The sequence below is a fragment of the Chinchilla lanigera genome, unplaced genomic scaffold (genome assembly GCF_000276665.1).
Source record: "Chinchilla lanigera isolate Chin_1 unplaced genomic scaffold, ChiLan1.0 scaffold00066, whole genome shotgun sequence".
Taxonomy (NCBI): domain Eukaryota; kingdom Metazoa; phylum Chordata; class Mammalia; order Rodentia; family Chinchillidae; genus Chinchilla; species Chinchilla lanigera.
In genome coordinates, this window is record NW_004955467.1 from 8364192 (window position 1) to 8382488 (window position 18297).

At 43.0% G+C, this 18297-nt stretch overlaps 1 protein-coding gene across 4 annotated transcripts in view; it reads left to right on the forward strand.

Annotated features, from left to right (window-relative positions):
* The window catches only part of Myh10 (myosin, heavy chain 10, non-muscle), a 128946-nt gene that overhangs the window by 65678 nt on the left and 44971 nt on the right, over positions 1–18297 (forward strand). For 3 of the 4 annotated variants that reach the window (XM_013522097.1, XM_005399399.2, XM_013522098.1), the window contains exons 9-16: positions 686–829; positions 1064–1159; positions 2742–2860; positions 3707–3859; positions 7395–7568; positions 13072–13245; positions 13483–13597; positions 17866–17928. In XM_013522097.1, coding sequence (XP_013377551.1) covers positions 686–829; positions 1064–1159; positions 2742–2860; positions 3707–3859; positions 7395–7568; positions 13072–13245; positions 13483–13597; positions 17866–17928 — 1038 coding nt within the window. The remainder of the gene's footprint in view (positions 1–685; positions 830–1063; positions 1160–2741; positions 2861–3706; positions 3860–7394; positions 7569–13071; positions 13246–13482; positions 13598–17865; positions 17929–18297) is intronic. The other variant, XM_005399398.2, reaches the window with a different exon arrangement.

Consider the following 18297-nt stretch of genomic DNA (forward strand, 5'->3'; position numbering starts at 1 on the left):
GAAAAATAGCCCTTTCTGTTTTAATCACTCTTGAGAAGCATCCTTGTGCTTCATTTAGTACCCTTGTCAAAAGAGTCTGTTCTTATTTGGTGGCCTCTCCAGGGCCAGCAGAACCTGGTGGTGTCCATTATAAAGTCTGTCTGTTATACGACCTGTTCCTCATCACACTAAAGACGAGGTGACCACCAAACCAACTGCACTGGAGGGAAGGGGTGTAGCTCAGAAGTAGGAGTAGTTAGCGTGCACCGCTCCCTGCATCACACACGTACAACCGTGACTTAAACTGGCTAGGGACGTATTGGCCATATCCTAACACAGTGTGTGATGTGAACCACTTGATAGGAATATAGAATGAGCATCTCAAAAGCTGTCCTTCAAAAGATCCTTAAAATATTTAAGTGTGGAAAGAAATTATCTAGAAAATTCCCATCATTTTCTAACTGTTGAATTTGAAATATAATGTTGTACAAACTACTGTCCTAAGAACTCCTTGTAAAGTTTTTATATTTTTCACATTATTCTTCATGGAAAATTGTGTATGGTTGTGTGTTTATATGAATATATATAAAGGAGAAAAAGTGCTGATGGGGAGGTGAACACCTGTTGTTCTGTGAGGTGTTAGTGGGGGTGCTTTAGTGTGTTTGTGAATATTTACTAAATCTTATCACATTGTGTTTCCTTTTAGCTGATTTACTCCTTGAAGGATTTAATAACTACAGATTTCTCTCCAATGGCTACATTCCTATTCCGGGCCAGCAAGACAAAGATAACTTTCAGGAGACCATGGAAGCAATGCACATAATGGGCTTCTCTCACGAAGAGATTCTGTGTATGTGTGATTTCCCCAAGATTCTCATTATACATTTGGGGTAAATAATCCAAACTAGAACATGATTGGGAAACTAATTAGAACTGCCTTTACTTTTATGAAATACTGAAGATGACTTATCTTAGCAAAAGGTTGTAGGTAGCTAAGTTTTATTACAAAATAAAGTCGAATGTATCTCTGCTGCATTTTAATCAAATATTTTTATTCATTTTTTTTCTTGTCATCAATATGAAGCTATGCTTAAAGTAGTATCTTCGGTGCTACAGTTTGGAAATATTTCTTTCAAAAAGGAGAGAAATACTGATCAAGCTTCCATGCCAGAAAATACAGGTAAACTGATAAATACTGATTTTATTTCTATTTTTATGGCCTCTTGTGCTGTCCAAGAACATGGAATACTGTAGTCTGGCCATACAGGTGTTTCCCAGGGCCTCCTGAAATTAGTTAGAGAAAGACTTTCTCTAAAACATGGAATACTGTAGTCTGGCCATACAGGTGTTTCCCAGGGCCTCCTGAAATTAGTTAGAGAAAGACTTTCTCTAAAACATGGAATACTGTAGTCTGGCCATACAGGTGTTTCCCAGGGCCTCCTGTAGAGTGGCAAAGCCCTGTTCCTGAGGGCCCACCTGCGTCCCCAGACGAGAGAGGGTGAGGCAGGGCGGCAGTGGCTGTGCTGCCTTTGCATAGGGAGGCAGCGGGCGTGGAGAGGAGGGAACTTCAGCTGGAGACCACACAGATCGCCTGGAAGGGAGCTGTCAGGAGACAGGCCCAGTGCTGCCAAATACACAGCTGGTCCCCAACTTAGGGTGGTTTGATTTAAACCTTTCGACTTTCTGATGGTGTGAAAGCACACCCATGCCATCCGGGTTTCTCTTTCAGTGTAGTATTCAGTAAACTACATGAGTTATTCAACTGTGGGTTGTAAGGTGGTCTTTGTGTTACATGACTTTGCCCAGCTATAGGCTAATGTAAGTGTTTGGAGCGTGTCAAAGCCAGGCTAGGCTGAGCTGTCAGGTTTGGAGTGTTAGTACTAAACGTGTTCTGATGTAGGGTATTTTTCTCTTTACAAAGGGCTAATTGGGACATAACCCCATCATAAGTTGAGGAGCATCTGTAGTTGATTTTGCAAAGAGAGATGGAAATACAGATTTTAATATGAGATCTTCTAGTTTTTGAATGTTGAAAAAAATATTTAAATTTAGACTGTTCAGGAAGAAAAGTATGTGAAGGAAAAAAACGCACTTGCAAGCCATAGGAATTATCACTGTGCTTCTTGCCATCTGAGAACAAAAAGAAAAGTGAGGAGTTACTGTATTACCTAGAACAGTGCTCAATTATCTGAATAACTTTCCTTGCTTCACAGGGGCATCCATACTCCACTGTGGCCACTGAGGGCTCACAGAGTCACGTCTCTGCCCTTGGAGTAACCCTTTTCTGTAACCACCCTGAGGCTTGCAAGGGACCTGCCTCTCCTGTTTCAGTCACATTTTCTGACTTAAATGTAGTGTCTTTGAGTCAAAGTAGCTAGATTGGCACATGGGCCCACATTCCGCATGTGGCTTTCTCACGGTTAAATCAGACTACAGTGGAATACTTGAAGGTTTAGATCAGGCATGCATTACTGTAGTTTGGCTCTGAAATCTTACAATGACCCCTAGGTAGAAGAGGACCAGGTCAGTCTACTAGAGGTCAAGGAGGGTAGACACGCCATACCGTCTTTCACAGGCTAAAATGGGCATGTTACTAATCTGGAAGTGCAGAGGGCAGTTTTCATCAGACCTAAAATTCAAGGCTTTTATTTAATTTGCTTCTTAGTACAGCGTGCAGATTGCTAGGGTTTCTCACGTGTTGATGGAATGTTGTGATGTGATCGTGAGTAGCAGTGCAGTACTTAGGGGCTTTCCCACTTCAGTTGCGCAGAAGCTGTGCCATCTGCTTGGGATGAATGTGATGGAGTTCACGCGGGCCATACTCACCCCCCGGATCAAGGTCGGCCGGGACTATGTGCAGAAAGCCCAGACTAAAGAGCAAGTAAGTTCAGTGCTAATTGCTGTTACAGGTTTGTGTGAATAAGCCAGGGTCTTTTGATCTTCTGTTTGACATGTAGCAAACTAAATCAGTGAAAAAAATCCTATTGCATGGATCATTCCTGCTACCAAATGAGTATTTTTTGAAATATATTTACTTTTTCTTTCCCAAGAATTTTAAAAATAACTTTTTAAGTAAACTTGAAACATTTCTGCTTGTCTTCAGTAGACAAATTAATAGACAAACCAGCAGAAGGGTGGCCGCCTGGCCTCTGTGCTGCATAGCGCAGCATCAAGAGCAGTCACTGGGTGTGATGGCACACGCCTGTAATCCCAGCACTCGAGAGGCTGAGGCAGGAGCATCTCTGAGAGTTTGAGGCCAACCTGGGTTACAAAGTGACTTCAACACCAGCCTGAACTGCATAGCAAGACCCTGTCTCAAAAAGATTAAAAAAGAACAGAGCATCATCCTGACCACTTAGCTGTGGGCTGTTTTAAGAAAGACATTCCTGGCTTTGGCCAGGAATGTTGGGGAAAGCACTCTCAGTGGCAGAGTGCAGTTGAGCCAGCTGATGAGAACATGCCACTGAGAAAAGCACGCTGTGGATATGGGGGAGGGTGTGTTCTTCCTTCCTAGGTTTACCATCCCCTAAAGTGATCATTCCCAGTTTTCATTTAATTGGGCTAATAATGCCACCTATGAATGTGTAAAGTAAACCAAGACCTGTCTAAGCAGTAAATGCCATTTCAGGTTTTGTGAGTACTATATAACATCAAACCCTATATAATAGCTGTTCGTGCTTTGTTGAAATTGCTTCTGGGATAAAAGGTTGATATTATCTATTTATAGGCAGATTTTGCAGTAGAAGCATTGGCAAAAGCTACCTATGAGCGACTCTTTCGTTGGCTTGTTCACCGGATCAATAAGGCTCTGGATAGAACCAAACGTCAGGGAGCATCTTTCATTGGAATCCTGGATATTGCTGGATTTGAAATTTTTGAGGTATTCCTCCTACTCTCCTTCTTTCTCCTCTTCTTTCTTTCTGTTTCTTCTTTTGATAAACATTAAGGTTCATTACATACCAGATCCAGTGCCAGGTACCAGGGATATAATGACAAATAAACAGGTATGGTCCGTGCCCTTCTAGTACAGAGTCCAACACTGAATGGCAAAACCTAGAGTTCGTGAATTTATAGATAATGCAATGAAGGGTGCTGTGATCGAAAAATCTAGGAAGGCCACGCCTATTTAGGGAAGGCATGTACTGCAGTGATAGTTGGGCATTCTTGAAGGACAAAAAAGGATTTGATGGTAGATTGCATCATTCATCTGACTAGATTTGTCCAAATACCTAGTCGAGGTCAGACATAGCAAAGGTCAGCATACCTGCTGTGGATTTGCAGAGAAATTGATAAAATTTTGATCTCCTAAAAATATAAATACAGATGTAGACAAAAGTTATATTAGGCATAGATAACAAATACTTCTTGTGATTAATGTATTACTTCAGCCACTTGAGTATTGAGTTGCCTTGTTTTAAAATAAACCCTTTATTGTGCTAAGCCTTATAGTAAAAACTGATCTGGTACTGGGATAAGCAGTTTCATCTACTGAGTTTGCCACTGCTGCTCTAAGAGATTGTTTTAATGTTTACTGGTTTGTAAACTACTTGAGAAATCTTGAAAGGTGCCTGGGTAAAACCAAAGATGCAACGAACAAAAAGAACCCCACTTCCAACTGCAACAAAAACAGTTGGAATATCAAAAAATAAATTTAAGCAGCCGGGCGTAGTGGTACATGCCTGTAATCCCAGCACTTGGGAGGCTGAGGCAGAAGGATCATTGCAAGTTCGAGACCAGCCTGGGCTCAAGGCCAACCTGAACTGCATAGTGAGACCATCTCAAAAAGACAAAAAATAAAATAAATTTAAACCAGGTGTGGTGGCACATGCCTTAAATCCCAGCACTCAAGAGGCTGAGGCAGTATTATTGTGAGTTCAAGGTCAGCCTGTGCTGCCTAGTGAGTTCAGGGCAGTCTGAACCACCTAGTGAGACCCTGTCTTAAAAAATTAAAGAAGGAATGGGCAAATAAATTTAGGGAAGATCGCAAGTTGGAGCCCCGCCTGGGCAACTTAGTGATTTAGCAAGACCCTGTCTACAAATTTAAAAGGTTTGGGGATGTAGCTCATTGTGAAGGCCCTGGATTCAATCCCCAGTAGCACAAAACAAAGAAGAAATGGGCAATTTTAGATGAAGGTGACTTTATAGTGCTACTGCAAAGAACAATTAAGAGATGTACCCTGTTCTTCATGAAAAAAGTTAGCATCATAAAGGTCTAAACCTTCAAAATACCTATCTATAAATTGAACATAGTTGTTTAAAACTTATGCCAGTCGTCGTGGCGCACGCCTGTAATCCCAGCACTTGGGAGCCTGAGGCAGGGGGATCATGGCAAGTTTGAGGCCATCCTGGGATACAAAGTGAGTTCAAGGCCAGCCTGAACTGCACAGGTAGACACTGTCTCAAAAAAAAGAAAAAAAAAAATTATTAATAGGAATTTTAAGCAGTAGAAGGGACTAAGCATCCTTGTTCTAAATTTCATATAAAAAATAATAAAAAAGTAAGGAATAGACAATAAAATATTGGAAAAGAGTATTTGAAAACAAAATATATTATAAGAAATACAGCTTTAGTAGGAATATACAGAGAGATGTGTGTAAATTAAAAAGTGTACATTTGTTTGTCATGAGAAAAAAAGGCCATAATTAATGTCCACCACTCAGAGGCTGGTTCAGTTAGCTCGTGTATGTATACAACAAATATTACCCATCCACATAAAGAGTGAAGGGGCTTTATATACTAATACAGAAAGACTCCAAGATAGGTTAAGTTTTTTAAAATCAAATTTCTGTACACATTTGAGAATGCATAGATTAGTATCTCCAGAAAGATCCAAGAAGTAGGTAATACAGTTGGCACAGGAAGAACAAGTAGGGAATTGAATTGAGACTCACTTTTCAGTACAGCTCTTTGTACATTTTAAATCTTATACCATGTATTATCGATTTTAAAATCAATTCTTTTGAGCTGGGGCTATAGCTCCATGGAAGAGGGTGTGCGTAGCATGTCTGAGGGCCTGGGTTTGATCCCCAGCAACACAAAAAAGGCAGTCAAGGGGGCTGGGAATTTAGCTCAGCGGCACAGTGCCTGCCTGGCAAGCACAAGGTCATGAGTTCGATTCCTGGTACCGGAAAAAAACAACAAAAAAAAGGTCAATTATTTTAAAGTAGAGTTGGAGTTGGTGGTTTAAGTATGGAAGAAAAGTAGAAATTCATTTTTTAAAAATGTTCATTGCATATAGTCCAAGCTAAATTAAGCAATAAAATATTATAATCCTAAAGAGAGCTAAGTTTGTTTAGCTAAACACAAGTAAGCACAGGCGGATGCTCTCTAAGTATTTCTGGAGCTCGTCTTAGATGCTAGTTGGGAAACATACAGTGTGAGCAAGACAGGCACTGGCCCTGCCTTCCCAGCATGACCTCATTCTGAAGTGGTGAGTGCAAAAGCTTTGTGGGGTGTGGAAGATTGGAGCAGCTTTTTCAGGCTGCTATTCCTTGGAGCCTGAGGAAATCTATTCCTTGGAGATTGACTGAACCCTAATTGAAAGTGGCTTTTTATAATGAAAGCGGTTATTTATGGGTGCATCCTGTTCAGGTGAACGGTGCGGAAGAAGAATGAAGGTTGTGCACTTACAGTATATAGGGTGTTGCTTTAGAAAATCCATCCATCCATTCGTCCATTCCGTAACACAGTAGAAAATGGAGCAGAGCTCATGCGGAAAGAAGTGGCTGTGTGGGAAGATGCTGAAACCCACTTAATGAGAGCGATGCAATTTCGCCTTCAGTATTGGCCGGGGTCAAACGTTTGATGAGAAGAACCTGGATAGCAAAACAGGCGAGCGCCTCATGCTTAGCATGATCTGTTGTCAGGCAAGCTGAGCTCCCCACTACAGCCCTGTGGAGTTAAGTTTTTTTTAGTTGATTCTTTCCTTCTGTCACTCTGGAGCCACATCCTGGCAAGGAGAATGGGCAGAACAACTGCACAGCTCACATGTGTGCCCACCTTCTTGCACCTCAGGCCTCTCCGAGTCTCTGTTTTTCTACCCCTCGACCTACTTTCTCACTCAGTTATTCCTTCATTTCTATTCCATCCCCATCCACTGGTAAGAACTGAATTGTTTTCTTCATAAATCACTCAATTAGCATACATTTCTCAGTTGATTACCTCATTTTCATAATCCAGTAATGTGTGGAACACACTTGTTTTCATCTGTTATTCTCTACCTTTTCAGAAATGGTTGGGGGGTGAGTGACAGGTTGGGAGACCCCTTCCTTGGTGTAGTCACTATCATTAGGCAACTCAGTAATGTTGATACCTACTGAGTGGTTTTCACTGAACTTTCGGGATGACTAGCTGTCTAATTCTTCCCATCCCCCCTCCCCTGCCTGTGTGTGAACAACGACTCCTTCAACCCGCAGCTCAACTCCTTCGAGCAACTGTGTATCAACTACACCAATGAGAAGCTGCAGCAGCTGTTCAACCACACCATGTTCGTGCTGGAGCAGGAGGAGTACCAGCGCGAGGGCATCGAGTGGAACTTCATCGACTTCGGCCTCGACCTGCAGCCCTGCATCGACCTCATCGAGAGGCCCGTGAGTGTCTGCACTGTGGTGCTACAGCAGGCAGAAATACTGACGCGACACCCAGGATGTGGGGGCAGATTTATTTAACGTCGGATGCGCACTGACAGGGAATCAGTTGTCCCTCAAAATGTCAGCCTGATCTCTGGGTTTATATGAAATAAGTCCAGGGTTTATATGAGATAAGCAAGCAGGAAGTACGGAGGCAGAATGGCTCGTCCTTGGGGATGGGTTTATACAGTGTGCATCATGGTGACCAGCGACGTGTCACAGTGAACAGCTGTTTCTAAGAGACAGGAGCAACAGGAACTGGAACAGGAACTATTGCCTGGGCAACTGACAGACGGAAGTATCCTGGCTGGGGGCCATTTCTGTTACAGTGTCACTTCCTGCTCCTGTTCCAGCAGAGCCTTAGGGTTTGTTCTCCGTGTACTCTGAAATTATGCTCATCAGTCTAACAGTGTTAGAATAAGTTTCTATCCTTAACTTTTCAGGGATTTCTCAAAAAAAAAAAAAAAAAAACTTCAGCTCTGGATATAGCTCATTGGGGGAGCTCATGCCTAGCATGGGTGAGGCCCTAGGTTGGATCCCCAGCCCCATAAAGCTATAAAATAATAATTATAAATAAAGAAGTTTTCCATGGAGGTGACACTTTGACAGAGTAAGTTTGTTTAAAAGTATAATCCCAGGAAAGCCTTTCTTGAGCTGTCCTTCCTTGCAGCTTCGTTCCCACCCTTGCATGTGCAAGTATGTTAGTCAGTGTGCTCTGGTCCTTGAAGACTACAGAGGCTACCGTGGTGGTGGCCTTGACATATACCTGACCCAGGGTGTTGAAGCGTCACCTGACAGCTCCCTGTCCATCTCCATTACCACTGTCCTAAGCAGTAGAGGGACACTTACTTAGCTAAAGACAAGACATGTCATATAAATGCATTTTTTGCATAACTAAAAGCCTGCCCTTGTGAGTACAAAGATGTTTTTACTTTGGCAGATTTTTAAAGTTGAAATCTTAGGTTTTTTGGTGGGGAGGGGGATGGGTGTTTTGGGGGAAGATATTTTTTAATGGCAATTTTAGAAAGCATTACAGGTCATTTTCTTAATGATTTAGTGTCATGTGAAAACACAGAAGTATACATAATTCAATCATTTTTGAAACCCCTTCATGTGATCTTAAACAGGTGTGTGTGTGTGCATGCATGTATACACGCACACATGCACATGTGGTACTGGGGTTAAACCTAGGGCCTTGCACATTACTACTCACAATCCGCATAAAGTTCTGGTGCTGGTTAGATAAGCATGCTGCAACAATAGCTCTGAGATCTCTGCTAGGAGATACAGCAGGCCGTGAAGCAGTTCTTTTTGTTGCTGTTCAGTCTCTGATTGCTGCCTGTGTTCTAGGTATTTGAAAGTGGTGGAGGTCCAATACGTAGAGATCTTGGATGGCATGGTACCTGCAGTGAGCAGGAGTGGTGGCAAATAACAAAGAAGAGGAACCTGCAGACTTTCACTCCATTTGAGATGTAGTTCTATCACATTAGAAACATGTTTGAAGAACAGAACAGATCATTCTCATTTGAGTCATATGTAGGAAAAAAGTACCGTAGCTGTATGGTGAGCTCTCCACTGCCGGGACGAAGTGTCTGGCACGCCGCTTAGGGGAAGAGTTTGCTTTGGCTCATGATTTCAGAGGTTTTAGTCCATGCTCTAAGGCAAAAACATCGTGGCAGAAGAGCTAGGAGAGGAAAGCTGCTCTCCTCACGGCTGCAAGGAAATACAATGCAGGAGAAGAGCCCTAGGAAAAGGGCCAGGGACCAGATATAACCTCCAAGGTCATGACTCACCCAGACACACTGAGAAGTGTGCTTTACTAATCTCCTGGGCACGTCTGAAGCCAATCAAGTCAACAGTCAAGATTAACCATCTCAGTAGCTCTCAGGGCATTGTAGCTGTGTTTAAAGCAGAATTCAAATTGCCTGTAGTTGTGGGAATAGCTGCTCCTGTGTACCTGGTAGCATTCTTTAGAGTTAACATTCACAGCGTACTTGTAGTAACTTCCTGTCAGCTTTCATACATACACCGTGAATACATTTCATTGCTGCTGTGTTGACACAAAAAATTAAAGCAGTGGAGCATTTCGCATTGTTACTATGGTGAACATATGATCTATTACTTGGGGTGCTCCTAGCGTGTGTCTACATGGCACTGGAGGGCCTGCCTTTTCAGATTAGCAACTGTGTACCTGCACTTGTGCTTTGGGGTGGAAGAGAACACATAAGTTTGCTAGGTCATTCTGCAGAAACAATTCAAATGAAAAGCTATCAAGACTATTTTTTTTTTAATGTTGTTAGAGGATTTTAAAACCTAATGATTTTGTGACCCTTAAGTGAGTTCTACAAGTGTACAGTCTTCTTAGTATGTCTCAATTGCATTACTTTTGCTTTATATTCTAAGACAAAATCCTTTGTATACTATTTTTCGTATTTTTTAATTTTTACAAAATAATTTTACTCTAAAAGTCAGAGTGATGGGGAAAGTAATTTCAACATTCACGATTACTCAGTATAATAGGTAAGTCAGGAAGGTTTTTATATTCATGTTTTCAGTTATTATGCAGGTATATTAAGTGTAAATATTGTTGGGTTAGGATAATGTTGAGAACTGGCAAGAATTTATTAAATCCTTGATGGTGTTCTGAGAATGCAAGTGGGGAACCAGGCCACTGTGGAAGCAGAGATAGCATCACCCTGGTACTCAAAGACATAGTCTGGTTTTTTTTATTTTTTTGGTTTTGGTTTTTTTTCCGGTACTAGGAATCGAACTCACAACCTTGCGCTTGCCAGGCAGGCACTGTGCCGCTGAGCTAAATCCCCAGCCCCAAAGACGTAGTCTTAAAGCCAGAGAACAGAGAACATATTGATGTACGTGATGCTTTGTGAATCCAGAAAATCCAAAGGCCGAGAGTGGCATAGAAAATTTCATGGATGTGGACGTTATGAAGGAAGTAAGAGATGGTCTGGGGGCTGAATTTTATGGGCAGAAATTAGCTGGTGAACAACACATCAAAAGTGGTATCTGTCATGTGGGTGGAATATTCAGAAAGTATAGGTGGGGAGAATATGACATTCATGGTAACTGGCTACCTTTAGACACTACGGGCAGTGAGCTGATTAGTTAATTAATTCCTTCTTCCCCTCCTCACTCTCTGTCTCCTGTTCTCTTTTCCTTCCTCCTTTCATTCTCCTTCATATACTTTTTGTATTGGCATTCTAGACTCTTACTAAAACTCTTATATCCTGCCTGAGCTGTCCTTATTTAAAAGGAGAGACACAGGGCCGGGGATATAGTTCAGTGGCATAAGCATCTGCCTGACGAGTGCAAGGTCCGGAGTTTGATTCCCGATACTGAAAAAAAAAAAAATACAGTGTAAAAGGAGAGACAGCTCAGAAAGGAAACAGGAGGAATTCCAGATTTAATGCTGATTCACTGTCCAGCTCAACTTTAGGATTATTCCTTTTATTCATAGAGATATGAGATCCAATTTGGGAGGAAAAAAGTAAACTGTGTAAAGGTAAATGGATGGAATGGTATCAGGGTGTCAGTTCACGGTGCCACTCCATTCCTCCATTACACTCCATTCCTATCAAAATGGGCAGTAAAGACTGGTGGCACCTGCCTATCCTATGCCAGTGTCATCTCACCCTCATGAAACAAACATACTCCTTCCCTCATATGCAATGGTGGCCAGCAAGGCTCTGAGCCTCTGGACTGTACAGGCCTGGGCATTATACAGAAATGTAGGCTCCTAAACTTAGAGACACTCAGCTAAAAGAAGTGATATGAGAGCTCTTGACACTGCTGGCCGAAGTAGAAAAAGTAGAAATGAGACTCAGTAATGAATACTCATTATCTTGCTGCCACTGAGTTATTTAGCAAAAGTTAAATCACATTTGGGTCCATGGAATATGGGACTGTTTTCATTAAAATGGATTAGAAATGTAAAAATTAAGGTTAAAAGGTGGCTGTATGGTTATTGTACTTTTAATAGGGAGCTTCACTGCTTCAAGCTGTCAGGTGACTGGTGTGGGTTGAGTTACCTGTCACTCTGAGCCCAGGTTCCTCTAGGATTACCTAATTCTGGTTGCCTCTGATCAGTGTCTTCTTTCAGCCAGTTTGAAGCCCTGAAAGTCTTTTCAGGTGGAGAAGCCGTGGGGTAAGGGTCTCCCGTGCAGAAAGGTGCTCTCAGCCTCTACCCGCTGCCATTCACCCTTCTCTGGCCACATTTCTGACACTGCTTACCATTTGTGTACAGATACTAGCTCTTCACCAAATGTAAAAGTCTGCAGGTTGAATTGAAAAACACCGATTTCGGCCAGTACCACTGCATATAGTATAATCCCCGTCACTCAGCAGACTGAGGCGGGGGATCCCAAACTCAGCACAGGCCTGGGCAGCTTAGTGAGGTTCTGTCTAAAAATTTTTTTAAAAGTAAAAGGCTAGGGATCCAGCTCTGTGGGTCCAGCTTAATTGAAAAAAGACTGACTTTTATGGGCCTGCCTAAAAATTGGTACAATTTCAGTCTTACAGCACATACTTAATATTTGCAGTATGGCACTTAGTGATCACCCAGCAGCATTACAAATATTTTGTTTAGTTTTCATGTGTTATTTACCTCCAAAAAGAAGTCGTTCCAGAGAATGACAAGCTCGGCCTTTTTTATTTTTTACCTGAGACAAATTCACGTACTAGCCACCCTTTAAAGGCTACAATGAGGTGGTTTTTAGTATATTCACAAAGTCATGCACCCACCAGCACTCTCTAATTCTAGGAGATTTTCATCACCCTTCCACCTTCCACAAAACCCTCGTACCCATTAGCAGCCACCCCACGTCCCTCCCCTCAACCCTGGCTGTAAAACCTGTCTGCGGATTCATCAAGACCGTTTTTCATTGAACTTATAGTTGAGTGACATAAAGTAGGCTCTCAAAACATTTGTTAAAATAAATATGTAGAGCAATTGATGAATTATTTGGTCACTCTCCATATGCTCTACTTAGTACTATTTTAGAATACCAAGTGCACCATTTGCTTAGTATCACTTAAAATTTAAATCACGTAAGATATAAAATATCCAAAGCAATGAGTTAGTTCAGGTTTTACACTAATTTATTCAGCCTGTTATTAAACATTAACACTCAGTTTCATCTGTCCAACCCCACCCCACCAGTTCCTTTCTGACTTCTTTTATTTGTAGCTTTGGGGGCTATTTACTTGGAATTAGATTACTTACAACTTACATATTTAGAAGTATATTAGATAAGTTACTCATCGGTTTTCCTGCCTATCCGTAGAAGTTTGAGATCTCATTGTTTGAAACTTGTAGTTTCGGATGTTGCTTTCCACCCTAGTACTAGATGTTTCATAACCCTTTATTAAATTCTAAGTGTTTTAGAAGTTCACCTGCTAAGTCCAGTAGCATCAGTGACACGCAATTCTTCTTGCCTCCCCTGACCAGGCTAACCCTCCTGGTGTCCTGGCCCTTCTGGATGAAGAGTGCTGGTTCCCTAAAGCCACAGATAAAACTTTCGTTGAAAAACTGGTTCAAGAGCAAGGTTCCCACTCCAAGTTTCAGAAACCTCGGCAACTGAAAGACAAAGCTGACTTTTGCATTATACATTATGCGGGGAAGGTAAGAGTCCTCACACTGAATAACTCCATTAAAATCACCATGTTTATAATTTTGGCCTGTCTTATAAAGGTGTAAAAAAGGTGCTTATAAACATTTATAAACACTTTTGCATTTGAGATGGTCTGTTTTGGGGGGATTGTTCTGCAGAAGTTTTTGGCTGAGTCTTAAGGTGTCTGTTGCTTCTGCATGTGGCTTTGTGTTTTCCGTTTCACCACGTTTGGTTTTGGTGTGGGGCAGGTGGACTATAAGGCGGATGAGTGGCTGATGAAGAACATGGACCCTCTGAATGACAACGTGGCCACTCTCCTGCACCAGTCGTCAGACAGATTCGTGGCTGAGCTCTGGAAGGATGGTAAGAACGTGCTTGTGTTTGTACTTACGCCTGGCTGGAATCTGCTATAGTTAAGTTTTATTTATGGTTCTTTGTGTGTGTGTGTGTGTGTGTGTGTGTATTTTAAACTTTAAAGTCTTTCCCTAGAGCAGGGCTGCCATTATATCAGAAGTTATCCACTTTGAGAATGCTTGGGTAAGAAATGAATAAAAACATCTGCCCTCGTGGTCAGATGCTGTGGGGAGTGTGGAAACATTCTAAGATGAGAGCCACAAAGAAATGCATGGTGCCTCAGCTCCCCAGTGACACTGTTGTTAGAACCGAAGGGTATGGAGATGGAATACCCTCCAGCCTTGCACGTGCCTTACCTGGTGTTGTGTACAGGTCTGCCAAGCTGTGTCCCCACCAGTGCTGCCCCCTCCCCACACATACTGCACGCACACGCACACGCAGAGCGGCTGGTGTGAACTGTCGGAGATCTTGCACAGATCAGTTGCTTCTATTTCCATTAGTCCTTATAGTTCTTTGGGGCATGTGAACCTCAGATGAAGGTTTTGTTTGGTGATGTTTATCACAGAGTAGATTTTACCTAATCCCAGGAAGACCAAACACCTATGTGTTTTTATACATAATAGGGACACATCATGTCCTGCAGTTGAGCTCTTGATGTGTAACTTCATCCTGGTTCTGTCTCCTTGTTTCCTCAGCCGGAGGCCACGTAGGACCTTAGCCTTGGAATTGCCTCTGCCTAGGCCTTGACCTTGAGGCCGGGTCTAATGAGTAACTGGTTTACAGCTTTCTCTGTAGCATCCCAAGATCTAAGCGTCTAGCTATCTTCTCAGAGATAGAGGGAAAGAAACACAAAAGACAGAAGAGAAAAGGGTTAGGGCGACTGGGGCCAAGGGAAAGTTAAAGAGGCATGAACACAAAGTGAGCAGGAGAGAGGTGGCTGCTCCAGGCTGACCGGTGCGTCAGGCCCAGTCCAAGTGAAAATCCTGTGGGCATGGGGTAGGGTGCCGCACACGTGCATGCCCATGTCCTGGGAAGAGGTGGTGAATGAGACTAGCCCAGAAGGAGGAGTGAAGGAAAGTAGCTTTCTTGTAAGTACGGGAAGCTTTTCATCTTTGTACCTTTAAATAGAAGTCTTCAACTAGTTCCCGAGTACCCACTGTCACCTGTAGTGGCCCAGTCAGCTGAGGCGTGCTGTCTGAGGACAGAAAAGAGGGCCCAGGGCCTTCAGAGTGGATCAGCTCTGAGCTGCATTGCTGGTGATGTTGGAGTGGGATCTGAGAAACCAGACCTAGAGCGAGAAGGAAGACTGAGCCTAGCTTGTCGCAGGTCCCCAGTGCTAGAAAGACCAGCACTGGTGAGTCAGCCACGCAGATGGGAAATGGCTGAGAGAGAGGTGCCGTGCTGCCTCTCATAAATAGTAGCTAACTAACTAATACTAAATAACGCGTGTTCCCTTAGGAGCTGATTCATTTGTGACCGGTGGACACTCTGTAGGTCACATAGGCGCACATGCTTCTCAGCCCCTGCTCCTGCACACTTTCCAAACCTCGCAACAGTGAAGAGCAGGAGGTACACACAAACTATTGAGGGCCAGGTTAACTGTGATCAAAGCCATGTGAATGGCATGGAGCAAGTTTTTTTACATGAGCAACGAGGGAAAGAAACAAGCACCTTCTTCCTGGGGTGCTAAAGTAAAGTGTCATGACTGAGGATGCAGTTTTCTTAGTCCTTGAAGGATAATCATATTGATTAAACCAGGAAAGCTAACAGGTATTGAGCACTTACTAAGTGCCACACAGTGTTCTCAGCATTGATTTGTGAGAGTGTATGTCCCGATTACACCTTTAGCATTTTGGGTGAGGAGCTACGTGAAGCTATATGAAGTCACTGAGAAGCGAGGTTGGTGAGGGGGAGGAAGGAGGATAGGCATCACAGGGTAGAAGTGGGGAGGGGCGCTCAGTAGCGTCCATTCTGGCTTTAGAGTAGGAGTAGGGATGGGGCAGGAAGGGCAAGTGAGCAGGAAATGGCGATGGCCAAAGCCAGGCTTGCTCCTGTGGGCTCCCGACGGCCCGTTCAAGGGAAGTTTGGATGAAGACTGCCGTCAGGTTGTTCAGTTTCAGCTTAAAGAAGTAAAAAGGGCAGTTTGTCAGCTAGATTGGAGTGAAAGACCCTGAAGGTCAAGGTGCAGAGGGAGGGGACTAAAGGTGACAGTGACCTGGGAGGAATGCCGCAGAGTTGCCGGGGGACAGGTTTCCCCTGTCAAAGCCTCAGAACTTGGTTTTCTGTTTCTTCTAAAGAGGAGTTAGGTGTGTGGAGCACACCAACAGATGAATAAAGGAAGTCAGGTTTATGTACATGTTCTGACATTTGAGCTCCGCTTGAGTCCTATTTTTATATTCTTCATCCAAAAACTGTGTTTTGTCCCATTGCTGTAATACTACATGTCTAATTAGGTGCTTCCTTCAGCAATATCTGTGAGACAGATGTGGAAGCAATGAAAAATGTGCCCCTGCCCTCTTCCACCTGCCTCCCAGCTTGCTGGGCTTCTTCCTTCAGCTCTGGGTCTTACTGGCGAGGGCTTTGGCAGCAGTGTGGCAAGGTTTTAGGACTTAAGATCACCCGGGTCATGGCGGATATGAGGCTGGAGTGCTAAGTACAAGTTACAGATCACATGTGATAGGTCTTACAGTAGGATCGTACCTGGAGAGGCCTTACCTGCATCTTTGTGATTTCCACTTACTGGATACAAGGAAGTTACTATCAGAAGAGTATCGAGGAAACCTCCCCGCATAGCCTTGCTGAGCCCCTATAGTCCCAGCACCACCCCTGTTCATCCCTGCGTGGTCTGTAGCTCTGGTCTTACTGGCTGTACTGTTTGCATGGCCCTGCTTACGTCCCTCGCCTGCTCCACACACACAGTATGAGTGCATTTGGCCACTGTCACAACAGGCCAAGAAAAGTCTTATCTACCCCGGCTTTTGATTTGGCCGTCTGCTTCTGCTCTGTACACGCCTGCTCTCCTGTTCGTGCCGCGGTTAGCAGGAAGTCTGTCACTCATCAGCTCGGTGGACAGCCGATTGAAGCCGAGTGACAAGACCTCAGGGTCGCTCACTGTGGGGAATGCTGTCATTCGGGGGCACAGGCAGGCGGAGGGGCAGTGCCAGGTTTGTCCAAGTTTGGAGACTGTTTCATGTACAAGCTCAGTGGCAGGCACAAAAGCTGGACAAGGGCTCTAAGGTGGGGGATTGTCATTGCTCACTCATAAGGTATAGGTCTCCTGGGATAAGAGCAGCTTTTGGGAAAAGAAAATGGCCCTAGAAAAGTACATGATTATTTTTATCCTTTCATAGCCACTGAAGCCCAAAAGTAGAAAATGACAAGTTGACTATGAATAGATAAATACATGATGTGTGCATACGTCTTTCCTCTGAGGGTTTAGTGCCTTGAATATAAGACATTTTATGTTAAAATCCATTTAGGGTTTTACAGAATTTTCTCAAGGCCATACTGGGAAGAATAAGATGTATGAGTGGCAGCCCTGCCCTAGAGATTCATAGTGCCCTAGTTTTTGCTAAAAGATATTGTATTGGGATCTCTCTACGAGCTTCATAGGATTTCTTGCCACTTCTTAAGGCTTATTTTAAAAAAAACAAAAAACTAGGAATTGCATTTTCATGTAAATGTGCCTCCTAGGGTTTTCTCATGAATAATGGTATAATCAATTTCAGAATTTGATTATTTTGCTACAACAGAACTGAACTTTGTTTTCCTTAATGGTAGTTACCAATTTTTCAGTGATTTGTATTTGAAAGTAAATTTTGTTTCCAAAATCTGTACTAGAAGTAAAATTTCACAGCCATATTTTTGAGAATAAGACACTAATATTTACCTTTACCACAGTGCTGTAATTTAACTTCAGTCTTATCCTGATGTACTAATTACAAAATGTTTTTGTGCTAGACAGCTAGTACCTTATTACGCTCAGATACCGTCCTGCACTTACGTGGGGTAATCATTTAATATCGATGTGATATGATGCTCGCACCTGGAGTTGGAAGTGTGCTCTTTTGATTGAGCTTAACCTTATTTTATAAAGAACTTTGTTCAAATGTGCAAATTCTCTAAACAGTAATGTTTGCATGGGATCTGCCCTGGACTGGCTGCCTTTAGAGCCCAGTTCCAAAGTTTACTTGTGATGTCGAATGTCATTCACACTAACTGAAGTGTTTGTGTATTTGCTCTTCTGTCCTCCTGTTTTTACTGTTTCTCTGCTTTAGAGATTCAGAATATTCAGAGAGCTTCTTTCTATGACAGTGTTTCTGGTCTTCATGAGCCACCAGGTGAATGTATACAGCCTGTAGGTTCTCCAAAACAGAAGGGTTTTAAGCCCACAGGAAAAACGGCGGGGGGCTGGCCGGGGGCTGGGGAGGGCAGGGCACACTGGGAGGTGGGATTGGTGTATGGGTTTCTGTTTTTGTTTTGCTCATAGGCCTGCATGAACTTCTCATTTCATGCTCCGTTTTTTTATACCTCAAGGCAACTGTTTGAGTGCATAAATGATTCAATCGCTACTGCATACACATCGCTTATTTTATGCATAGTACTTATAGCATTGCATATTAAAAGGTATGTCACTACCTTTGCCAGTAGTGCCATTTTGATACACAGTCCTCCAAGGGAATTGCTAGGAATTGATCTGCTAAATGCCA